General features: G+C 35.0%; 1 protein-coding gene across 1 annotated transcript in view; it reads left to right on the forward strand.

The window, feature by feature from the left end:
* RP2 (RP2 activator of ARL3 GTPase) overlaps positions 1-20639 on the forward strand; it is a 34269-nt gene extending 13630 nt beyond the window's left edge. The window contains exons 2-5 of the mRNA XM_019716709.2: positions 3314-3979; positions 8290-8404; positions 16371-16456; positions 18331-20639. Of these exons, the coding sequence (XP_019572268.2) occupies positions 3314-3979; positions 8290-8404; positions 16371-16456; positions 18331-18414 (951 nt within the window). The 3' untranslated portion in view covers positions 18415-20639. The remainder of the gene's footprint in view (positions 1-3313; positions 3980-8289; positions 8405-16370; positions 16457-18330) is intronic.
* Positions 20640-21227: the final 588 nt, after the last annotated feature.

A 21227-nucleotide genomic window follows, 5' to 3' on the forward strand; every position in this document is an offset into this window, starting at 1 on the left:
ACAGAAATTGCCGTACCAGAAGTGATGTGTGACACGGAGTGTTGTCACAATGGAGGATGAAACCGTTTGCCCATTTCATATTAATGCTTTGTTTGTGAGCCACGATTTACAGCACACTTTAAAACACCCCTTCCCTCAACCATAGCTCACACCCAACTGACTGCGCCAAACAAGTTGAAACTTGTCACACACTGTTACTAAGTTTTGACGCATCAGACACGTCACTTCCCATATTGAAGATCTGTGCCCTTCCATTGGACAGCACTTGGCAGCAGCATTCTCTGTATTTTGTGATCACAACAGAAAGGCTCCGTGTCACACATCACTTCTGGTATACGGCAATTTCTGTCAAATAAAAACATGGTGTGTCCTCATCCACCTTATTCACTGGATCTGGCACCTTGCGACTTCTGGCTCTTCCCCCAAAGTCAAAATGATTCAGGACATCGAGGCAGCCACGACAGGGCAACTAAAGACACTCATGAAAGAGGACTTCCAGAACTGCTTCAGAAAGTGGCAAGAATGATGGGATAAGTGTGTTCGAAGTGAGGGGGAGTCTTCTGAGGGGGATTAATGGCAATGTGTCTTTTACTGTAATTTTTTTTATTTAAACATTCACGGTATTGTTTGATCACACCTCATACTCTGCTCATTAATGCAGAACTCAAATTTATTCATGGTGTAATTTGAATCATCTGTATTCTTGTTGGTTTTATTTTTCTGGTTTCCTTGACCAGTGAATAAGTGAGAAAAGCAGCATTAGAAGTCATTCCTTAGATTTTAATTCATCAGTTCTGGGGGCTTGGAGAGGTCCTGAACAACTGTCAAATTAAGTCCCTGCCTGTTTATTCTCAGCTCTTCACCAGCGCAGAGTTCCTGTCCTCCCCTGAATTTACTCTGAAAGAAGTATGGACCAGAGGTCTGAGTCCAAGGGGGGGTGGGGGATGCACTATTATCTCAAGATTTGGGAGGGGGAGAAGCAAGAGCAGAAATAGCAGCGGTTCCTTTTCTGCGTTATCCTCCCACATTCCACCATAGGGGTTTCTCATAGTTTCCCCTTTTCTTCGTGCTTTCCTTACTTAGTCCCTCAAAGGGTAGATTGAGAGCAATGGGGAGCCAGCAGCTGTGCTAGTTCAGTGTCTTGGTAGAGACCAAAGTGGACACTGTACCTGTATATATACGAGCATCACCTGTAAAATGGAATGGCTTGACCGCCTCTTCCTACGTGAAACCTCTGTTGACTCCAGTATTTTTCCTTTTTTCTTTTTTTTTTCCCCTAGTGTGTGGCACTACCGACATCCAGTCACATAAACCAGAGCAGGGCTTTTTCAAACATGTGGGTAGGACAATAGAAAATAATAGAGGGCTTAATACAAAATGAGGGTAAGTATTAGCCTGTGAAACTTTTGTTTGTATTGGTATGTGTGCATGCACAAATACTCAAAAGTATGTGTACTGGGCTGTACTAATGTGGATTGTGTTCCAAAAAGTTGAAAAACACTGGACTAGAGAACTAGGAATCATTTTTGACCCATCCTTCTGCCACTGAATTACCAGATCTGCTGATTCTACTTCCTCAGTTTTTCTCAAATTTGTCCCATCTTCCTCTTCCCTACTAACCACTGCTCTAGTTCTAGACCTTTCTGGACGATTACAACAGCCTCTGAGATCCATGTTCTATTTTTTCTTATTCTTACCAGAATAATCTTTCTGAAATGTAAATTTTGCTTATTTAAATCCTTCTGTGGTACCCTGTTGCCCATGGATAACTTCAAAGCTTTATAATATGGCCCCTGCCTACCTCTCTAGCTTCATCTACTTCCGTTCCAGTATCACTGGTAACTCGAAACCACTTTTAGTTCTCCTCATACTCCCTGAGGAGGTATTTGGTTCATTCTTTCACTTTTGCCTACCGTGGGCAGGGAGGGTCCTTTACTTCCATCCCTTCTACCTGGTGACCTCCAGCTTATTCTTTCTCACTTTGTACAGAAAGCCTTACACCCCTAATTCCCCTGCCCTAGGTGTCCCTCCTCTGTGTTTCCAGAATATTCTGGGCATTTCTCATTACAAAGCCGGGTTATTTTTAAATCATCTGTTTAGGTTAGTGTTTACTTCTCTTATGGAAAGTGCTGCTCATACTCACTTTAGTGCCTAAAACAATGTCTGGCTCATATTGGGTATTCAAATAGTTGAATGTCTGAAGATCCAAAAAGTTAAAGTGCCTTTTTCAAGATTGTGTTGCTCATGGGTAACAAAATAGAGACTGGAAAACAAGTGCCTCTTGTTACCTCATGCTACAGACCAGTACTCCCTTTAATACACTATGTAAAACTGGATAAGAACATTTATTTTGCTATATTGAATAAGTCACATTAAGCTAGTTTGCTCATGATTAACATGATTAAATTATTCAATTTTTACATACTGGATCTATGGGAGCCTGTTTCTGGTGCATGAAGTTTTGCATGAAATTTATGTACTCACAAAGGTAAAACAGTGCAAGTAGATTCAAAAGTAATTTGGAAAAATAAAAACGGTCTTTTAAATGACTTTATTTTGATAGGTCAGTTAACATTTAAAAAATAATCGGACAAATTCCAGGCGTACTGTTTTAAAAAATTATGTGAGCTTTAGCTTAGAATATCTAAGGATGGAAATGGTGAAATTCAAAAATTTACATTATAGGAATAGCTCAATAAATGTTTGAATCAGATTTGTACCTGCAAGTTCTGACATACTGTGATTCTTGTACCTTCAGGTTCTTCCATTTTCTGGAGCATATTGCAGAAATTAGTCAGGGTTAGGAATTAAGGAACTAAGACCCATTCACCAATTTATGGAAGGATAGAGAAATATATTTCAATCTGGGTGTATTTCCAATTTCACAAGTTTTTAAAGAAGCAGAAGAATTTTTAAAAGTGAATTATCAGAAAAAAAAATAGGGTCAGAGCTGAAATATTCCTTAATATCATCCAATATGCTATGTGTAAGTGTGGGAATTTCCCCAATTGTTTCAAAAACGTGTTTTTACAGTTTGTTCTTTGAAACAGGATCCAAACAATGTCCACACATTGTTTGGTTTATAATGTCCTTGAGTCTTTCTTTATCTATAACAGTTTCTTCTACCTTTTGTCACCTTTTGCCTTTTATTTATTGGGAAAAAAATTGTCCTGTTCATTTTCTTACTATATTGCAAAGTCAGTGAGAATAGGAACATATTATTTTGGCACTAAGAATGGTGCCTGGCCCAGTAGACATTAAAATTTGTTGCATAATGTTAATAACACTCAATGTCTGTGTTTTGTTCCTGCAGGTTGATCCAAAAGACTACATGTTCAATGGGCTGAAGGATGAAACAGTAGGTCGCTTACCTGGGAAGGTGGCAGGACAGCAGTTTCTCATTCAAGACTGTGAGAACTGTAACATCTATATTTTTGATCACTCTGCTACAGTTACTATCGATGACTGTACTAACTGCATCATTTTTCTGGGACCCGTGAAAGGCAGTGTGTTTTTCCGGAATTGCAGAGATTGCAAGTGTGCACTAGCCTGCCAACAGTTTCGTGTGCGGGACTGTAGGAAGCTGGAAGTCTTTCTGTGCTGTGCCACTCAACCCATTATTGAGTCTTCCACAAATATCAAGTTTGGCTGTTTTCAATGGTACTACCCTGAATTAGCTTTCCAGTTCAAAGATGCAGGGCTAAGTATCTTCAATAATACCTGGAGTAACATCCATGACTTTACACCTGTGTCAGGAGAACTCAACTGGAGCCTTCTTCCTGAAGATGCTGTAGTTCAAGACCACATTCCTCTGCCTACTACCGAAGAGCTCAAAGCTGTCCGCGTTTCCACAGAAGCCAATAGAAGTATTGTTCCCGTATCCCGGGGTCAAAGACAGAAGAGCAGTGATGAATCTTGCTTAGTGGTATTATTTGCTGGTGATTATACTATCGCAAATGCCAGGAAACTAATTGATGAGGTAAGCAGAAAGAGAAGAGAAACAGACATACACCTGGATAGAAACATGCCACTTCCCGGAGAACTTCCATTCTTTTCAAACTGGCCAGTAGAAATAGGCAGAGCCTAAGTTATATGCCTCTGTCCCCTACAGACTTATCTGTAAGCTGGTTGCTTAGGCCTCAAAACACTTTCCCAAAGAAACTTTTACAAAATATAATTCAATTCAGTAAGCATTTATTAAGCACTTAATGTGTGCAAGTTATTCTGTTACCATATTTCATTGATTATAGGAGGCACATTTGTTTGTTGCACGTTTTTGCTATTTGAAAGGCATCTTAAAATTGGTGGCAACTTAGAGCTCTTGAATTATACACACATTAACAGAATTCTCTGCCCTCAAAGAACTTCCATTCTTTATAATAAATGACTTCCACGGATGCTCACAAAAGTACCGAATAGTAAAGCGTGACCTTTTATAATTATTTAATGGGGTGATTTATTTGGAGTTTTCATTGTTTAGGGGTAGGAAAAACATTTAAGAATACGACTTTTGGACCCTTTTGTGACTGTGAGAGCAACCTCCATATTACTTTCCTTATTGTCCCTTGTCCTATTGCCATGAAGGGGAAGTTGGTGCAGAAAAATGAGGTGGGGGCTGGGAGAGTGGAGGTTGTGGGTTCATGAGCAGGGGCTTTTGGTGAGTCCGTGAGTAGAGAATGGTTCTTTGGATAGCAACTTGTGCTTGAAAAATAACTGAGGCTCCAGAAGCAGCAGTCCTATGTTGGTGGGTGCTAAAGTACGGAGGCAGCAGTAGAATATATTGATTATCCATTAATCATACGTTCATCAGGAAGAGTCTGTGAATTAAAAAATCAAACTTCCAGAAATGGAGAAGTGAATGGAAAACTCAGCAAGTCTCTTTTTGAATGGATTTTTTAAAAAAATTTATTGGGGAATCTTGGGGAACAGTGTGTTTCTCCAGGGCCCATCAGCTCCAAGTCGTTGTCCTTCAATCTAGTTGTGGAGGGCGCAGCTCAGCTCCAAGTCCAGTCTCCGTTTTCAATCTTTAGTTGCAGGGGGCACAGCCCACCATCCCATGCGGGAATTGAACCGGCAACCTTGCTGTCGAGAGCTCTCGCTCTAACCAACTGAGCCATCTGGCCACCCCTGAATGAATTTGACAGAATCAGTTCTGTCAAAAGAAATTATTTTAAGGGCAAAAAAACCTAAAAATGACTACCTCTCTGTAACTGTACATTCTACAATGTAGAAAACTCATGTCTGAAATCTACAAAGTATCTGAGGTCTACTTTTCAAAACAGAAGCCAAAGTATAATTTTAAGACTTTGATATTTTCTTTTTTTGAGCATACCAATCTGATGAAAATATGCTATGAATCTGGCAAGATATAGAAAAGTATTTCTAGTCTTTGAGCTATGTTAATCCAACATCTGAGAGGAAAATATTTTCATTATATTGTATGGTGATTTTTAAAAAAAATCTACATACAGATGTCAAAAGGTATAATTATTCAGGTTAAACTCCTTTTTGGTAGGTAATGAAGAGTGGACATAAAGAATATACAGCATGTTGAAAGAAAAAAGCCATCAAAACAAAGTCGTTCTTCATGAGTCATCAAATGTTCTTAACCTTTTAACCTTTGGTATCTGATATATAAAACTGCAGTGTTGTGTGCCCTTAAAGTAGTATAACTGGGAAGAGTGAGGTGCTTTAGTTGTCCTTTTGGAATACAGAATAATTTAAAACAAATAAAATTCTAATAATAGTGGCTAACGTTTATATAGTGTTTACTATATATGGAGCACTGTTGTAAGGGAGTTAAGTGCATTAACTCACTTAATTCAGAATAACCTATGAAATAGGTGTCATTATTTCCCTTTTTACAGATAAGGGAAATGAGCCACAGAGAGGGTAAGTAACTTGTAAAAGGTCACTCAGCTGGTACACAGCAGAGCCATGACTTAAATCCAGGCAGTATGGCTCTGTAGTCCAAATCTTAACCCTTAGGCTTGATGCTGCTGTGCTGCCTCAGTGGTAAAAGAAAGTACGTTAACATCTAGTGGAGCGGGAATGTGACCAAAAGTGCATGGAGTCAAGGCAGATTCTACCGTCCAGCCTAGAAGGAAAAACCCTGGCACTTTTTGGCTGGAGTTATCCTATCTAATTCTGAAATCACAAAATTAAGGAATCAAAAGAGAACAAAAAGAAGAAAATGCCAAGTAAGTGTGAAGAGGGTATCAAAAGACCAGTGACTTACATATTAAAAGAGAGATTACGTGTTTTTTTAAAAAAATGAAGCTTGAGTTCCTAGGAAAATACGTGCAGAAGCTAGTTCTGAGATGGAAAAACAAATCTTTCTTGTATTATAACACAAATATCTTAGGACAACTTACACTAGAACTGTGATAACTAACTCTGATTCTGTCAAACCCTTGGAATAGCACCCAATTTTGTTCCACATTATTTCTATAAACTAAACATATCATAATGGTTTTTTGTAGTTCTATGGATTTTACAATGAACATGCATATAAAACTTAAGAGGGTAGGAAGTCCAGAAAAGCTGGGTAAAGCAGAAAACACATTCCATAGGGAGTCAAGTTACTGGGCCTCGGTTTTCTCACTTAAAAATCACATTTCTTGCTGGTTCTTACCTATGTCACAGATATGCACAGGATAAATTAGAGTAAAAGTAGTTGGAATTGTTTAGAAGTAAAATATGGCATAATTTAAGTTGGGTAGTTACCACTATTTTCAAGTTTTTCAAAGCAGAAGAATTTTCATGAAAAAGAGTCTGCAAATATATGCAATGAAATATCCAAATAAAGTGTCATAGTTCATTCTTTGTTTTTAGTTAACGGTATTTTGAATTAATCATCTTACCTTTGTCAATTTATGTGTCTGACTATAAAATGAGAGGTAACAAGCAGTCTAGAAAATTAGAAACAGATGTAGGATGGTTTCTGATATTTTAAGTAACTTTGCAGTCATCATCTGGCAGTGATGTCCATGTAATTTTCTGTTTTTTTATGTATGTTTCTTTTCTCTGAGGCAGCATTGGGGGCTATGAAAAAGAATTTGAGTTTGAATCCAATTTGATGGAATAGTATGGAATAATGTAGTCATAGGATGAAATACTATCAACCATTAAAACTGATTTTATAGTAGAATACCTGGAAAATGTTCACAGTCACGTGAGTGAAAATTTGTAGATTAAGTATCTGACTTTTTTAAAGTAGGTAAGTCTAAAAAGTTATATGTACTAAAACGTTAACAGTTACGGCTATCTTGGGAAGCGATTAAAAGAAGAGTATTCTTTTTTTTCTTTTTTTTGTAGTGCTATGGATTTTACAATGAACATGTATTATTTCTGTAATGGGGGGAAAGTAAAAGGTAGTATTACCAATATGGCATCTTTGAGTCGTAGCACCTTGGTTGACATTTCTTTGTTTCTGTTTTTTTGTTTTTCGTATGTTCTGTATTGAACATTTTGTTATGTTCAAGTAACATATGTAAAAGTAAACCCAGTAGGCTTTGCTAAAAAATTAAGTGGTTGAATGACTTTGCATTTTTAAAACTACTTTAATAATTATTTTAAAATTTAATATGTACTCATTGTAGACAACTATAGAAACAAAGAAGAGTAGAAATAAGTTGAAAAATCATAATGTACTGTACCTTGAATAGTCTTTTTAGGAATAATTTCTAATTTATTTGGTCTGTAATCAGATTATTTGGGTTTGAATCACAGCTGTTACCTAGCAGTTGTGTGAAATTGGGCAGGTTTCTTAACCACTCTCTGTGCCTTAGTTTTGTTATCTGTAAAATGAAGGTAATAATAGTACCTGCCCCCTGAGCGGGTTAAATGTATTATATAAGCTTTCCCCCATTTTTCATTTGTTAGATTTAATGATTTATCATGTCACTGTACCGTAATTTACTTAACCATTCTCCCTTCATTAGATGTTTTGCAGTATCACCAAACTAAATCTTCCATCTGTTAGTTTCAGTCAAAAAAAACTTTTTTTAATTATATTTTAATATTTGAGCGATCATTCACATTTATATGACCCTCAATCTTAACAGTAGGCATTGTAGTACGAATTCTTAACCAGAACTACCCACCTGGAAGAAAGAATCTTGTGTATATGAAAACTTGTTACAGCAAACACCCTGAATTAGAGTCATAACTAAAACAAAAATCAGCATGCTGTGTCACATTTTATACAGAAAAATACTAGACTGGGAAAATACTGTTTTAATCTCAGAAGGCCATTTTAAAATCTGAATGAAATTTTATTTTCCACAGATGGTTGTTAAAGGCTTTTTCCTAGTTCAGACAAAGGAAGTGTCAATGAAAGCTGAGGATGCTCAAAGGGTATTTCGGGAAAAAGCACCTGACTTCCTTCCTCTTCTGGACAAAGGTACCTTCTGGATGATTGGTATACTTTTGTGGTTATTCTCTTGATATGCTGATTTGCTTTGCTCTGGCATTTAACATGTAATAAGCAATGCTGATTGGGTATATCCTAGAGACAGGGCACATCTACATTTATATGTTCTTTATGTATAAATAAGTTGTAATAAACTGCAAAAACTTATATGAAAATGTTGGAAGATTGTTAGGATAATTTTAATAACTAATGCTGGTGTGACTCAGCCCTTAAGTGTTCATACAGAATTTCATATCCCTTTGTGGTTACTGTAGTAGTATTAAGAACTCGCTCCAAGCCAGTGAGTGCATGAATCTATCCCAGATTATATGTAAGAAATTAAGACCTGACTCCTTTCATGCAACCATTTTGACATGGGAACATTGTGATGGAACCTTAAAAAACGAACCTTTAAACTCTCAGCAGCTTTCAGAAATTGAATCAAGTAATAAGTGTAATGGACATTCTAAAGTGTGAGGATTAGGGATGAAGTGAGCATGTGCACAAATCTAAATTAATGATTTATATATTCATGTAATGTTAGTGAAGTGGTTTCATAGATTTTCTGTGTTTAAGTAACACAGCATTCCACATGGAAGAAGTATGATGTTCTGTTCAAGTACTCTTGCCAAAAATATTTAACTTTAATTGAGACAAGACTTAACTTCTAGTTTATAGGAAAGAAAGGAAATCTAGGGAAATGTCAAATGACACCATGAAGAAACAATGAGACAAATCTAAAATAGAAGGCATTCTACAGACAACTGGCTAGGACTCTTCAGACAATGTCCTGGAAAACAAACAAAAATAATGGGGGATTAGAAAAAACAACAACTAACTGCAAGGAATGAACTTTAATCGGGTCTTGGATTGGAATGGGGTGAACTATAAAGCTGTAAAAGACATTTTTGGGATACCTGGGGAAGCTTGACGATGTTATTAGGGAGTTATTTGTCAGTATCCTTCTGTATGATAACGGTATTGTGGTTATGTAGGGGATGCATGCTGAAGTGTTATAATGTCTGCTATTTTCAAATGGGTCAGTAAAACAAAAACGAAGTGTGTGTGGGCATGTGTGCTTGCACACGCACATGGCGTGCGTAGCATGTTATAGAGCAAATGTGACCAAGCAAATGTTAACGTTTGATGAGTGTAGGTGAAGAGCAAATGAATATTTGTTATTCTTTCACGTTTTCTACAATGTTTGGAATTTTTCTTTTTTTATTTTTTTTTTAATTAGTTTCAGGTGTACAAAATAATGCACTAGCTGGACATTTCACCCCTCACAAAGCAACCACCCCCCTCCCCCAGTCCGCTGACCCTCCGACACCGCGCGTCCACCACAATTCCATTAACTCTACTCCCCACGCTACACTCCACGTCCCGTGACCATACACATCAAATTATAGTTGACATTCAACACTACTCAACTTCAGGTCCAGGTGCTCAGTGCAGCGGCCAACCATCCACACCGTCCATGAAGCGGTCGCCCCAACAAGACATGCTCCCATCTGACATCCCACAAAATCCCCACAACATCATTGATTATAGTCCCCAAACTGTCCCCCATGTCCCTGTTACCAAGTTATGCTGTCTAATCCCTTCCGCTTCTTCCTCATCCCCACCCCGCTTCCTTCTAGCAACCATCAGTTTTCCCTCTATATCTCTGAGACTATTTCTGTTTATTTTTCTCAAATAAAAAGTTGGGAACACAATGTGATATACAGATGATGTAATACAGAATTGTACACCTGAAATCTATGTAACTTTACTAACAATTGTCACCCCAATAAACTTTTATTTAAAAAAAAACAACCTGCATGTTAAAAAATAAATAAGTAAGTAAAAGAGACACTACAGAATAAATGGTGTGGATAGAAAATGAAAAAAATTTCCAGAGGGTAAGGAGAGTAGATGAGGGTAAAGGAGAACAAATATATGGTGATGGAAGGAGAACTGACTCTGGGTGGTGAACACACAATGGGATTTATAGATGATGTAATACAGAATTGTACACCTGAAATCTATGTAACTTTACTAACCATTGTCACCAAAAAAAAACTTTAATTTAAAAAAGTGAAAAAAAATTTAAAAAGAAAGTAAAAGTTGGGGAAAGATTTTAAGCTGCCCCATAGTGCATTCATTGGTGTGGAATAGGGAGCGCTTGCTCCCTATTCCAGCAGGAGTTGGATGGATTGGGTCCTTATCTAAAAATGGCCATCAATCATTCTAAGGAGGATTTTTCAACTTCACTATTGACATTTAGGACAGATAATTTGTTGTGGAGGGCTGTCCTGTACATTATAGATGTTTAGCAGCATCCCTGGCCTCTGCCAACTAGGTGCCAGTAGCACACTGCCCCAATTATAGCAAGCAAAAATTTCCAGACATTGCCAAATGCCCCCTGGGCAAAATTGCTCCCAGTTGCACACCACTGTTCTGAGCTAAGGGTGGACATATTCTTTGGAAAATTCACTTTTATTTCAAATAGTTTGTACTTCAGAGTCTCTAAATTTTCCTCTTTAGTTAAAGTAGTCATAATTATTTACTTTTAATTAATAAAGCTATTTTACTGCTTAATGAGAAAATTCATTGTTTTCCATCTTGAGAATCTTCCAAACCTGACTAATCTTCAGAACCATCTGGGGTGCTTTTAAAGATACCAATTTCCAACTCCCACCCCAGAAAGACCGACTCAACTATCTCTGCAATATACCCTTGGGATCTGCATTTTAAAAATTCCCCAGATGGTTCTAATGATAATTCAGACTTGGGTTCCTTTGTTGTAGAGGGTCATTCTTTCATTTATTCAGCAAACTTAATAGATGAGATCTGATAAGTAGTAGAGGAGGAATCAGATCATATAGAACCGTGTAGGCCACTGTAGAGACTTTGGCTTCTGGTATGAATGCGATGAGAAGCTACTAGACATTTTTATTTTTTTTAATAAACCTTTTATATTAGAATAATTTTAGATTTACAGAAAAATTGCAAAGGTAGTACAGAGAGTTTCCATATACCCTTTACTCAGCTTCCCGCAATGTTAACATAACCATAGTACATTTGTCAAAACTAAGATGTTAACATTAGTAAAATACTATTAACCTATACATTTTATTCAGATTTCACCAGTTTTCCCACTTATGTCCTTTTTCTGTTCCAGAATCCGATCCAAGATCCTACTTTGCATTTAGTTGTCATGTCTCCTTAATCTCTTCTAATCTGTGACAGTTCCTTAGTCTTTCCTTTTTTTTCATAACCTTGAAATACTTGAACAGTACTGGTAAGTTATTTTGTAGAATGTCCCTCAATTTGGGTTTGTGTGATGTTTTCTCTGGTTAGCCTGGGATTACGGGTTTTGGAGAAGAGGTGATGTGCCCTTCTCATTACATCACATCAGAGGGTGCATGATATCAACATGACTTATCACTGGTGACGTTGACCTTAGTGGCTTGTTTCAGGTGGTATCCAGCTAGGCTTCACAAACACTGTAAAGTTCCTGTTTTTCCCTTTCTATGCTGCGTTCTTCAGAAGTTGAGTCACTAAGACCAGCCTGTACTCAAGGAGAGGGGAATTAAACTCCAACTCCTTGAGAGGGGAGTATCTACATACATTATTTGGAATCCTCACATTATTTGGAATTCTTCTGTAAAAAAGATTTGTCCCTTCCCTCCCATTTCTTTATTCAGTCACTTATGTCCACCAGGAGGGACTCGTGGACATATGTTTTATTCTTTGGATTATAATCCAATACTATCAAATTGTTCCAATTTTTGTCTTTGGGAGCTCTTTCAGGTTGGTTCTTCTGTCCTTTAATATGCCTTCTATTTCTTGTATTATTATGCAAGTTAAGACTTCCACGATGCTATTATATAGAATAGTGAGAAGAGGACACCCTTGCCCTGTTACTGATCTCAGGGGGAAAGTGTTCAGTCTCACCATTAGGAATGCTGTTAGTTGTAGGTTTTTCATATATACCTTTTGTTAGGCTAAGGGAATTTCATTCTCTTCCTACTTTGTTGAGTTTTTATCACACATGGATGTTGGATTTTGTTGAATGCTTTTTCTGCATTTATTGAGATGATCATGTTTTTTTATTATTGAGTCATTTAATCTAGTGAAAGGCTTTTGTTGATTTTGAATGTCAAACCAGCCTTGTATTCCTGAGATGAACCCCCGTGATCATGATGTATTATCTTTTTAACATATTGCCAGATTCGATTTGCTAATATTTTATTGAAGATTTTTACATCTTTGTTCATGAGGGAAATTGATCTGTAGTTTAATTGTAATACCTTTGTCTGGCTTGATATTAGTGTAATGCTGGCCCCATAAAATGACTTGAGAATTGTCTTTTCTCTTGTTTAATTGGGCATTTTTTATAATTCCATTTTATCTTCTCTATTGATTTATTGTTTATACCTCTTTTCCTAAATCTTATTTAATGGTCGCCTTAGGTTTTACAGTGCACATATTTAAATCATTTGAGTCCACCTTATGGTAATGTTTTACCACTTCACCTGTAGTATAGAAGGTCCCAATAATATTATATTTTTAAATCTTCCATCCCTGTATCATTATATATTTTACCATTACTATGCTATAAACACCTAATACATTGTTAATGTTATTAGTGTCAGTTATTTTTAGAATAATTAAAAATAAGAAAAATATCGATCATATTTTACTGGAGGCTTTAGAGCAGAAAAATGTCATGGTCCCTTTAAAATGTAACTTTTATCACTCGGGTTGCTCTAAGGGGGAAGCAGAGAGACCCTACCTGGGAGGCTGTTGCTGTAATCTAATTGAGGCATGATAGTGGCTTGTTCCAAGGTAATACTAGATTACACAGAAGCATTCATTAGATAGGATGGATGTTCAGGATTCTTTTTTGTTAACTTGAAAGTCTCATAATCTTGTATGATAGTTCAAATATTTAGATGTAAAGCTACTGTGAACTATTTGATAAGACGTTCACATTAAAATACTAAAAACATGACCAGTGATCCTTGTTGACCTCGTAGTTCAGTTTGAAATAATCACAGTAGTCATCATTAGCAGGAAAGACTAAAAAGTGCATTGTCAGCATTGTAGCTGTTTTAAATTTACGATTATCCAAACATGTTAATCAAAATTGATGTGCTTGTCCACCTTTTTGTTGATGTTTCTTTTTGACAAATTATTAGGTCACTTATTGAAGTTCATCATATTCTATTCAAAGAATATCAACCAAGTTAACTACCTGAGTAATTCTACCAAAATTGGACTTTTAAATTCTAAATTATGTTGTCTTTGTAAAATACAGGAACTTTCAGTAATAAATATCTGACTAAAAATATATATCTGCTGTATTTCCTTGTAGTGATCCTGAATAAAAGGATACCCTATTCTACTTTAATTCAAACTTGCCACTTTCTGCAAAACTGGAAACCCTACATTTATTATCAACTTTTTCTTTTTTGTTAAGAACTTACTTGGTTTAAAATGCTTTTTAAACTCTTTTTTGCAAATTTCCAAATGTACAATCTCTACTCAAAAGAAGAGAGTACAATGACCCCATATGTATCCATCCCCTCGTTTTATCAACTTTTTGCCATGCTTTAAAAAATAATGTATACTCTCCTTTTTTGCTGAAATATTTTAATATTATTTTGATATGTCCTGTTATTTCATCCCTAAGTATTACAGTATGTGTTTTAAACAAAATTAAAAACGGGTGTTTTCTTAAGTAACCACAATATATTATCACAAGTATCATGATTAACAGTTCCTTAATATTATCAAATACCCAGTCCATATTCAAATTTCCCTACTTGTCTAAAAACATTCTTTATGTATTTTTATAGTTAATTTGATCCAGATCTAAAATTGGCCTGCTCACTATATATGGTTGTTTTGTATCTTGTCTCTCTCTTAACCAGAAACAGGTGTTCCCCCTCCCCTTTTTTGTCATGCCTTTTTGTCCTGTAAAAAGAAACCTGGTTAGTTGTCCTGTAGTATGCATGGCTTTGTTTAATTTGTTCCTCCGTAGTTTTTGTAGACTGGAAGTTAAATCAAAGCCTTGTTTACACTCAGGATTAGGTAGGGTTTTTTTGGCAAGAATATTTCACAGGTGGTACTATTGCCTATATCATTAAATGAGAGGGCACATAATGTTTGATTGTTGTACCTTTAGTGATGTTAACATTGATGATTAAATTCAGGTGGTGACAGCGTTATCATCTTATTGCAGTTTCCTGTCCGTATTCCCTGTAGGATGCTAAAACCCTTAATGACTGTTGCTTGGTCCAATTATTTTACTAGGAGATGCAAAGTGATCATTTTCTAATCATGTCACTACCTCTGCATTTATTAATGGATGTTAACAGAAACTCTTGTACACCAGAGTGGTTTGGTTAACTTGAAATATGCCTCATATCATAAAACCAGAATAAATAAAGGGAAAGTAATTAAGCATCAATTTTCAGAGTAATGCTGGTGTCCTAGCAACCCCCAGTGGTATCCAGTGAATTTTGTTTCCCTTTTCTCTAAATATCATTAGGAGCCCATGACTTTTATATATGCAGAATGTTTTAATAATGCAGTCATTATTCCTTCTGATGTCACCATGTCTCATCTTTGGCCACTGGGAGCCCCTTCAAGCTGGCTTTTGTGTCCTTTGGATACAACCCCATTGGCCTTTGATAGCCTCATTGCTTTTTGGTTCATCAAGATAATCCAGGTTGATCTTGCCCATTTCTTGCCCCAGACATAGAATCATCCATTTTTCTGAGAAAAGGTTCCCCAGTTACCATCTTTTCTTTAGTCAGCACCTGTCTTGATCTACACACTGTAATGCTGAAAAATTCATACTTTAATTTGTTCTCTGTATCTAATTGTACAGTTGACTGACTGTTAAAATATCCTGTGTTTTCTGTATTTGTTGCCTTATTATATCACAAACCTTCAGTTATTTTGGTGCCCTGTGTAGTGTGATCTCTTCTCTTGTTCTTGTGCCTTGTCCTGTGACACACGATTACAGTCACCTTAGTGTTTCATTACTTAGTACTTCATTATTCTCTGTTGTTCTGTATTTGTTTAATGGGTTTATGTCTTTTTTCAAGAAATTTATAATTTCCTGGAGGTCAGGACTTCTCCATTACTATAGGAGATAAAAAGCAAACCTATTAAGAATATAGTGGTAGCTGGATAAATATTAATTGAATTGAAGGGCATATTTTACTTGGCTAACTTATGGCCATGTTTGCCAACAGTTTGACACCAGCAGTGCCAATTTAAATCCAAGCCAAACTAAATCATGAATCTTTATACCAGAATTTAAAGTACAGGTGGTTTAAAAGTATTCAAATTAATGTATGGGAAAGGAAGCATAAATATTCTATTCAGGAATTAAAAAAATAAAAAGTTAGTCGTTGGCTCTAGAATGTAGTTTTAATGCACCCTCAAGAAAAATACTTTCAGATGGTCATTACTTTTGGTGCCTAGCCTGAATTCTTACTTGGCTTAGCTTCATTACTGGTGGCCTAGAACTTGGCTGGTAAGTAGGGGAGTTGGAAGCAAGTCTGGCTGCCTGGCAAACCCTACTTATGTTGACCTGGATTACTTTTGATCTGTTTTGTCATTTTGTCAGCTATTTTTTTTGTACTGCTAAATGGATGGACTTTTTATGGGTTTTATACATGAATGAAAAGCAGAAAAGCCAGACTATTTACAACACTTAAAAATGTGACACTAGTCCTATAGTAGCACTGAAGCTACTCACCATGGAATGAGACTCTGTTAAGTTTTATGGTTAGAGTAGGAAGAAGTAGCTGAAGTGATGTGTCCTGTTAGTCTACTTCCTGCTTCCTTTTCTCTTACCTCCAAAGAAGAGGCTGGAGATTGTTCGGGGAAGGATAAAATATTAATTTTCAAATAGATTTGTATTCTTGATAACACATCTTCACTTTGCTCCTAGGTCCTGTTATTGCCTTGGAGTTTAACGGAGATGGTGCTGTAGAAGGATGTCAAGTCATTGTCAACGAGATGTTCAACGGGACCCAGGTACAAGGTTTCACTACTTAGATTTCAGTCAGACCTTTTCATTTCCTTTCCTTTACAATCAAACAATAGTACTTTTTTAGCCCCAGTGTTGCATGGAATTAAAAAGAAAAGCAGATCATGATTTTTAGGACCTATGATAAATAATTGGGAGCTAAGCTTTGGTTTTTCCTTGCTAAAGTAAAATTTTAATTGCTTAAAAGTTTACAAAATAAGAATCTACTTATTAAAAATCTTCAACGATACATACGTTTCTAAAGTAAAAATTCTCATTAAATGTTTCTTCAAGTACTTCCTTTTTTAAAATAGTGATATATTGAAAAAAGTTATACAGATGGTCCCTAACTTACAATGGTTTTACTTAAGGGTTAAGTTTGTTTGTTTGACTTAAGAGTTTTTGACTTTAAGTGATAGGCATTCGGTAGAAACTGTACTTGTAGCGATAGGTGGTATCATACTCTCTCGTGATGCTGGGCCGCAGTGGCAGCAAGCTGCCGCTCCCAGTCAGCCACACAATCACGAGGGTAAACAACTGACACTCTGCAGTGTATTCGTTGTGTTGGATGATTTTGCCCACCTGTAGCTAATGTAAGCGCCTGAGCATGTTTAAGGTAGGCTAAACTAAGCTATGAGTTCGGTAGGTTAGATATATTGAATGCAGTTTCAACTTATACGATATTTTCCACTTATGATGGGTTTATTGGGATGTAACCCCATTGTAAGTTGAGGAGCATCGTATTTCTAAGATTATATACTTTAGATGGATGATCCCATTGCCCAGTGTTCATTTTTATTTGGTTCAGTAATGCTTCCTCAAAAATTGAACTTTAGTTGTATCTGGAAATAATTACATGTAGGTATTTTCTAGATAAGTTGATGAGGTTGCTGTTATTTAAGAATTTCAGACTTAAATAACTTATTACTCTAAAGCCAAAAATATAAGAGGATTAAATGAGAGTATGTGTGTGTGTGTGTACGTGCGTGTGTGTGTGTGTATATATATACATATATATATATATGATTATTTTTTGATAAATATCTCAGGAAATTTTTGGTTTTATAGTCTGATTCAGGAAAATTTTGGTTTTATAGTCTGATTTGGCTTATGGCTCCTTGAATTTGCATAATTTAAAGTACTTTGTCTTTTGTCTCATTTTATCACACACTACTAAGGTAGAGAGCAAATATAATCAGATTGAATAGAAAAGGAAACGGAGGAAATGGTTGTGTGATTTGGAGTTTTTAGAGGGAATTAGTTAAAGATTATCTAATCCAACTTTATTATTTTACAGGTGTGGGAACTGAGCCCAGAGAGGTTTACTAAATTTTCAGCATCATAAAGCTAGTTTATGATAAAGCTGGAATAGAACTCAGGTCTCTATTTCCTGGCTGACTTTGTAAATGCTATTTTTGAAGGGTTCTATTGAATACAGCTTTATTGTTGTTTACAAACTAGTTCATTTTAAATTAGTAATATATCTCTAGCAGCTTTAAAAAAGATAATCTTAAGTTTTGCTTCTCAGCCTACTGAGATCGTTATTAAAAATTAGAAGAAACTATTCAGTAGCTTTCATAATATTGACTGTCATATATTTTAAAAAGTAAAATTCTAAGTGTAATAAAATACAATTAAAGTATTATGAAACCAAAGACCTTAATTATATCATAAGTGCTTTTAAAAGAGCTCAATTTACATTATAGCTATTGAAACTATATTGCATGGATTCTATAGAAAATCTACAGATTAAATATGATAAATGATGTACTTGAATTTCTTTTAAATAGCAAGCTTATGACTTTGTTCTGTGGAGAACATGGGCTTTGGAATTTTGGAATTACTGGTATTTATTTTTTCATTTCTTTTATATTTAAAATAGATGTTTATATCAGAAAACAAGGAGACAGCATCTGCAGATGTAGACAGCTTCTACAACTTTGCTGATATACAGATGGGAATATAAAGTGCATTGTGGAACCAAGGACTTGGTATTGAGCCCTTTTCAATTTGTGTATTAGCAATGGCTTTTACTAAGGCTAAAATTATTAAAGTTGATTTCCAAATAAATTGTTGAATATTGCATCATTTACTTGAGGTTCAAAATAGTTCATTTTAAATTAAGTAGTTCTAATCAGCTTTACAACTATTTAACCCACTTCTATAAGCTTACAGTTTTGATTCCCTGCATATGATACTGTTATTAGAAAATGGAAGTGGCTAACAGTTCATGATTTTAATCCTAATTAAATATTCTTTCAAATCTTTAATAATTTAAACTTTCCTCAGTGCTCCATGATATTTGTTTGAGAATATGTTCCATTGTTTATTTTTTAATTTAGATGGATGTGTTACCAGTTGATAATTAGAATGAACCTTTGCACATTTTTTTCATGTATATATCCAGTTAAAGAATTGCTTCCTAGTTGCATAATATGGCAAATGAGATTTTGTACACAGAGTTGACATAATACTTTGTAAATTGAATTTTTTAAATTACTCAGCATTTGATAACCAGTTTTGCAAGTAACTCTACTAACTGATGTTGGCATAGCTGTTTAAAGACTACTTTATGAGTAGTATAATTATTTGAATAATTTCCACCCTGTTTACTTTTTTAATACAACTGCTAGCTGACTCTTCTGCTTCCTGGTAAGAAAAGGTATATGTAACACTAAAACTATAAGAAGCCCAATCACTAGCAGTTTTCAAAAAAGTGATTATTGTTTTATCAGCACTTGTGGGCTATTAGGAGAATTAGAACAAAACCTTGTGATATGCAAATTAAAAAGCTAGATAAATTTGATTTTCATTATATATGCCACGCATATCAAGTAATGTTCAAGCATAATAACGTTATTTTGGTTGCTTTAAAGCATTATTTTCTAAATCAACCTAGCATAGTAATTTACCAGGAGGCAGGGGACAGCTACTTGTTTAATAAAAGTCCACATTCTTGAACCCAAGTCCCAGGTGCAGTCTCCAGGGAAAGCTCTGTTCTAAAGGGTTTGTTGTAATTGGAAGTAATCCGTTTAGAAGATGTGGAGAGGTTGATCTAGTGAGAAGCGACTGAACCTACCATCTACATTGCACATAGCAGCTAATAGGACATTAGTTTTCATAGTCTATTTTTAAAAAGAACATTAAATTTAATTCTATTTTGGTAAAACTAAGACTGAAAATAGCCACTTGTAAAAATTCCTCTTATGATTGTTACTAAAAATATATTTTCATGTTTAAACTGTTTTTTGGATATTTTCAGATTAATTTATAACTACTACATTGAATTGTGTGTTGATGTCCAGAAATAATACATTAAAAGACTTTTCACTTTAAATTAATAATATTGACCATCTACCCTGTGCCTGGCCTAGTGTTAACAATTAGCATTGCATCATTTCAATCTTTTTCTGAGAGCATTCTATACTACACAATCAACCACTCCTTTAAATCAAAATGATTTAATAAGATGCAAATAAAAATTGGTGACAGGTTTAATATAATTTTGATCATAATTTACAAATGAGCTTTGCAAATAGTGGTCAGGGGGCATTAATTTTCCCCATAGTTAAGCTAAATTAAATATGTTCCTTGTAGTCATGATTACATTATTAAACCCCATTAGTCACACTTAAAATAATCACAGTACTTTTTGTTTTTCAAAAATGTAATACAATGTTATGCAAAGCTGTAAATTGAGTTCTTTATTTTATCTATGGTATTTTTGCAAAAACTCAGGAATATAACATATAAGGGAGATGTTAATTTAAAATTTTCCACTAAATTTAGTATCTATTAACCAAAGCCTAAAATTTTATATTCTTCAGTTAGACAAGAGCTTGTACCCAAGTTTAATTTGTCTTTAAGGACAGTCATTTGTCTTCCTAAAGTTTGAAAAGATTTTTTAAAAATAAGTAGTGCTATGGTTCTTGTTTCTATAATTCTAAACTTTGATAGTACTTATAGTATACTACATTTCATTTCTGAATAGCTTTTGAATTCATGAAAAATTAGTAATTTTATTAAGTTATACATGTGTAAACATTATATTAGCTTATTTCTTTTATGTTGATAGTACTGCTTCTGTTTTTAGTACTGTTTTCGCTTCTGTATATTTATGTCCAGCTTATGTATGTAATTTATGTAGTGTTTATAAAATGTGATTTGTAATAAATGTTGTTAAAATGAAAATGGCTTAACAGTAATTTTTTGAAGAGCATTTCTATAACGTATTTACTCATACATGTGCCAAAATTTGATCATGACACAACTTTTTTAATGATAAAAGTAAAATAAAGTGTTCTAATCTCTGTCTTATGTTAATGACAAATGAGCTGTATGCTGTGTTTGTGTACATGTATACAAAGCACTCTGGAGAAATGGAAAGGAGCTAGAAAACCTATTTTAATCTGAGGAATTTCCAATATAATGGTTCCTTGGTTAAGAGATACATTTTATTATGATTGAATACTTACTAAGATTAGACATCTTTCTCCTCCATATTTAAGAAAATAATGGTTTGTGGTATACTGTCAGGTTTATACAAATGGACCTTATTTTTAAATTACTACCAAATTTACCAGCCTTTTGTACTCAACTTCTCGATCTCCTAGCCTATAAATCGTAAGTACTGAAACTGCAGATCAGTTAAGTTTTAAAATAACATTTATTTTCATTATTTCTATGTATAAAACTTCTACATGTACATTTAGAACATTTGTGTAAAGACGAAAATGCACAAGGCAATAGCAAAAATTACTTCCTATTTATTGGATAATT

The sequence above is a fragment of the Rhinolophus sinicus genome, chromosome X, assembly GCF_036562045.2.
Source record: "Rhinolophus sinicus isolate RSC01 chromosome X, ASM3656204v1, whole genome shotgun sequence".
Classification (NCBI taxonomy): domain Eukaryota; kingdom Metazoa; phylum Chordata; class Mammalia; order Chiroptera; family Rhinolophidae; genus Rhinolophus; species Rhinolophus sinicus.